Source organism: Salvelinus sp. IW2-2015, linkage group LG8, assembly GCF_002910315.2.
Source record: "Salvelinus sp. IW2-2015 linkage group LG8, ASM291031v2, whole genome shotgun sequence".
Lineage (NCBI taxonomy): Eukaryota > Metazoa > Chordata > Actinopteri > Salmoniformes > Salmonidae > Salvelinus > Salvelinus sp. IW2-2015.
In genome coordinates, this window is record NC_036848.1 from 13,357,109 (window position 1) to 13,362,206 (window position 5,098).

General features: G+C 44.8%; 1 protein-coding gene across 1 annotated transcript; it reads right to left on the reverse strand.

Annotated features, from left to right (window-relative positions):
* Positions 1 to 838: 838 nt before the first annotated feature.
* LOC111967444 (P2Y purinoceptor 4-like) lies at positions 839 to 4,900 on the reverse strand. Its single transcript, XM_023992475.2, has 2 exons — positions 3,986 to 4,900; positions 839 to 3,448 (listed from the first exon to the last, which is right to left on the reverse strand). The coding sequence occupies exon 2, from the start codon at positions 3,403 to 3,405 to the stop codon at positions 2,302 to 2,304; it is 1,104 nt and encodes a 367-aa protein (XP_023848243.1). The 5' UTR covers positions 3,406 to 3,448; positions 3,986 to 4,900; the 3' UTR covers positions 839 to 2,301.
* Between the last annotated feature and the right edge of the window lie 198 nt (positions 4,901 to 5,098).

Consider the following 5,098-nt stretch of genomic DNA (forward strand, 5'->3'; position numbering starts at 1 on the left):
TAATCCGCCTTGTCACACTCAGCCCACAGAGAGGCGCTAGTGCTCATGGCATTCCAAATCTCTGACCCAGAGGACAAATGTTCAGATACATATCCATGTAAAACATATTCTTCCTGGGGCTTGCATTCCCATCACTGGATGACTGCAGCAACTGGTCTCTTTGAGCATAAAATGTGTATTTCAATATGCCTGTTGATGCAGCCTTTTGGAAAGGAGAGCATCGACTAGCAATGCCCGACAGAAAGATGGAGAATACACCTGCTGTGTACTGCGGAGAACATAACATTATCTACTTTATGGAGAGCTGGTCTTCCCCTCTGTCAGATCTCAATGTCAGATTATTTATGGATGATTACACTGGACAATCAAGACAGAGCCTTGGCTGGAAAGTGGAAACACAAGCTCTTTTCCATGGTGTGTTGGTGGGACCAGCTTTGTTTTCTAGGAACGGCCCAGGCAGGGAAAAACCCAAACAGTACAGTACCATGACCAGCTCACTTCCTGGTCCTGTTTCTCTGTGCTGCCCAGTTCTGTCCTCCCACTTCCTCAGGTCTCCCCTGTCTGATTAATGGAGGACCTACACCCGGTAACGCCTCATGTTTCGGTGAGACACGCAACCGCTCATCACTTTCCCACACACCCCCTCTACCATAACCCCATTCAAGTCTGCAAGACACTGCAGCATGGAGTTCAATTTGATACACACACACAAACTGAGATTGTGGTTAATCAACCGATGTCATGGATGGTTATTGACATTGCACAATAGGGATATTGTTATTACTTGGTAATAGTTGGTGCAACAATAACATGATAACCAGTAAGCAAACTAAGAAAATGTAGATATATAAAACATATATTTAATGTCATTATAATGTTATAGACCTATAGAACCAAGTGTTTTCCTATCACACACCTTGAACCTAGGTTCAAGTTCCTCAGTCTGTACCTTGAACCTAGGTTATAATGCCCTTTATATACATTACTAGTAGCTTAAACATGACAGCAGTATAGTACTTTAAGTACCCTTAGGAACAGACCTCTGACTTACAATCTACTTTACAGAGACATCTGTTTTGCCATGGACAGAGTGTCAACAACAACAACAACCAAAATCTGTGTGAAAATAGCCATGTTGTGTGCAGCTCTAAGTCCCAATTGGATAATGTAGGAAAATCCCCCCTTTATCCGTAGTGTGGGTTGTTGGATGGAGTTGATACTCCAGCCCACACACCCATTCAGTCTCTCTACTCCCCCACACCACCCCTCCCCTGGTTTCCTCACAGCAGAGACAGACAGAGAGACAGCTGTGGAGGCTCTGCGCTGAAGGACAAAAACAGCTGGGAGAGGGATAAAGCTCCAATATCTACCAGAATGAGTCTCCTGGTACATGCACTGTTTCTGTTCAACTGTTTCAGATTGCCTCACAATATCTGAGCCTGTTGCTAAATATGATGTCACCTCCACTCTTACTGGAAGCCAGCGAAAACCCTTCGATCATATGTCTAAATAATGTTTTCTAGGATTTTGACCTTCTCTCTTGATGATCACAATAACCCACTGTTTTTAACACCTGTCATATCCATTCACAAATCCTCTCTCTGAGTACGTGCTGCCATAATAACACAAACATTTAGATTACAGATTGCATACATTCGTTTCTCCTTCTGCTCTTCAGAGTTCTGTAGCTATTGTACAAAACAGGCTTCGTTCCTGTAGTTCCTCAGTCTGTGGTAACAGTAGGAAACTACAGTCTGGCTCAGACAGAGATAAAGAGACTGTTTTGTTTCCCTGGTTGAAAGAATTTTAACTCTGTCTTCCAAACAATGCAACCGCCACAATGAAAATGAGGGAAACTGGCAGCAAAGCATTCAGAGTAGGAACTAGAGACTGTATGTAAATGTATAAAACAGACTTGGTTTTCACATAGATTCTTGCTAACAAGGGGGAATGTAGATAGGATTTAACGGTACTGCATCCAACACTGCTGCAAAATGTTGGTGATGATAAGGGGTCTGTTTTCTGACCAATCCCACACCCACTTCTTCATTCCCCTTTAAGGAAAGGCTTTGCCCCAACAGCCTTATAGTAACTGAACTTCACACAGATCTGGGCTCTGTAATGAGGCCCCATCGATCAGCATGTAGTCATCCTGTGTCCGAAATGACAGAACAGCATCCAAAGGAAGTGCAGCTGTGTAGTGGCCAGCCCAGGACTGTTAACCGTTTCCTCCGTGTTTATATTACGGAGGTTAGGCATATCTATATATGATACCCCATAGATGTCCATATGAATTACCCACTATCTCTCAGGTTCACCGCTGGCTTTCGAGTCTGAGTTCTTATAGACCAGGGCGATCTCATGGTTGTTACTAGGGCGGTTTTGCAGGTAGGCAGCGGAGCGACTGGTGGTTGTCTGTCTCTTACCAGTGAGAGCTTTGACCAGCTTAGCGCGGTAGTGATCCCCAGCCAGGAAATACAGGAGGGGATCAATACAACTGTTCACACTGGCCAGGGGCCTGGTGATCTTATAGGCAAAGTTAACGACGTTCAGGAATTCACATTTGGCATCCAGCATGCGGTAGGTATAGTAGAGCGTGCGTGTGATGTGGAAAGGTACAAAACACACGGCGAACACCACCAGCACCACCACAATCAGCTTGATGGACTTGGTGCGTGAAGGTGAGCTCCGCTGGCTGGGCGAAAGCCCCCGTCTGTGCCGACACAGAGCCCTCGCCATCAGACAGTAACAGACCATGATGACCACGAAGGGGACGCCGAACAACAGGACCATGACCGTAGAGCTGTAGTCCACATACTCCTCAAACTGCTCCGGACTGGTCGTATCGTGACACAACGTGTCGTTATCCCTCTGACTGGTGGTGACGAAGATGAGGTTGGGCACCAGACACGCCGTGACGGCAGCCCACACCATGCCACACACGGCATGGGCATGGCGCGGCTTCACCATGGTCAGGGCCTTGATGGGGTGGCAGATGCCCAGGTAGCGGTGGACGCTGGTGCAGGTGAGGAAAAGGATGCTGCAGTAGAGGTTGGCGTAGAACAAGAAGCGGACGATCTTGCAGGCGGCGACGCCAAAGGGCCAGTGGCTGCGGTTAGCGTAGTAGTAGATGAGGGTGGGCAGGGAGAGAACGTACAGGAAGTCTGAGAGGGCCAGGTGGAACATGTAGACGGTGCTGGTGTTCCACGGTCGCATCTTGGTCAGGAACATCCACAGAGCCACTGAGTTCAGCACCAGACCCACAACACACACCAGGCTGTAGGACACAGGCAGTAGGATGTACTTAAACTCCTCATTGAAGCGACAGGTGTCGTTGGAATACCCAGCGTGCAAAATCAGACTGGACTGGTTCCGCACAAGGTGGCTGTGGATAGCTGAGTCCATCTTCTGTCTTTTCAGCAGAGAGCGAAAACTTGTCTTGTAATATCTGTGGAGAAATGTAATAAATTAGGTATCCACATGGTATCACTGTAAAAATACTGGTTTCGCTCAAAAACATGAATTTGAATTTTGAAGCAGTCCCCGATTATTTTCTTCAGGACAAAATATAACAGCATGTTGTGTTAAACATACAAACGTCTTGTTGGCATCTTTGATGAATCAACTGATGTTCCTTGCCAATAAAAGTTCACTGCACTGCGTACAGACATAGCCTAACCTGAACAATAGTTTTATCTTCCCACATAGCCTATCCTGAAATGCACCCCACCTCCCGAGCTATAACTATAAACTGACAACATTGGTGCTGTTTCTAAATCTCTTATCCAACTAGTCCGGCGGGTACATAGTTTACACAGAAACGCGCGAATGGTCGATTTCATTCCATAGAAAAAAAACTGACGACGATGCGGACTTCTAGAAAACCTAGTAACCCTAATAATAGTACTATCGCTAATAAACCTGACATGAGGAATATATAACTTAAAAGTTGAACTTAAGTCCGAGATATTGGTGTACAACTTACCCAGTTAAGATCCCAATGTGACCGCTGCAGTGAGTGCACTATCTCTGCAAACAGCTTGGATAGATATAGGATATACGCCTGACTGACTGTCGGTTGGGTTGGACCGTCCGGCAAATAAAGGAAACAGGCCCCCTCTCCTCGTCCGTCCCCCTGAAATCCAACTCCTATAGGCGATCACTGAGGTAGGTTAGGCCTATTCGTTTCAAAGCCGATATTCAATCAATGTTTTATCATTATAATAACACCGATTTCAAAAAGATTTTGACATTGATTTAATAGCATTTATTTTATTATTCATTATTTTTATTATAACATTGATTTTATGTTATTCATAAAATAACATTGATTTCAAACATTGACTTTCAACGGTTAGATTGCTACGACTTTTTTAGTAAATGTGCCATATGCTCACAGGAACTTGTGATTAAGCCTACTCGGGAAACAAATTGTTCACAGATAACCGCAACCACTCTATAAAGCAAGTCAGTAGATTAGCTGAAAATTGCGTGCTTAGCCTATAAACCAGATACGGCACATTGAGGAGTGGTGTCAGGGACCAAATTAGGAAATTGATGAGATGAGATGACACTACATACCTGACCTCAAAAGTATGTAGCTTCCTTTCAATAGAAGGGGAATTAATCCTAGCAATTTCATGAGAACTGGCACATAACCAAAAGCCACCGAAATCGTATGGCTCAACATCGCGGGCGACCCACTGTGTATTTAATTGCATACACACTGTAATAAATCAGAGTGGAAATAAAACGAACTGCCATTAGCTGTATAATGATCTTGTAACGTCTGCTTCCAACTCACACTCTCAAACACGTAGATCCCCTGAACGCAGCTCACTTTCCAGCCCACTTTCCAGCTCACACTCTCAAACACATAGATCCCCTGAACGCAGCTCACTCTCCAGATCCCAATCACCTGAACTCTGATCACCTGTTCAGACACATGTATGTCATTATCACACACTATTTAGTTTAGTTCTTTGCACCCCATCATTGTGAGGTATTGTTTGTTTTGTGACACACGTCTATTCGGAGTGCTGTTTTTCTGGTAATTTAATCCTCCCGTGTATGATAGTTTTTGCCTGCCTCACTAATG

Bases quoted from the DNA above. Each gene is read 5' to 3' on its own strand.
- LOC111967444 (XM_023992475.2), bottom strand. From the start codon at position 3,405: ATGGACTCAGCTATCCACAGCCACCTTGTGCGGAACCAGTCCAGTCTG.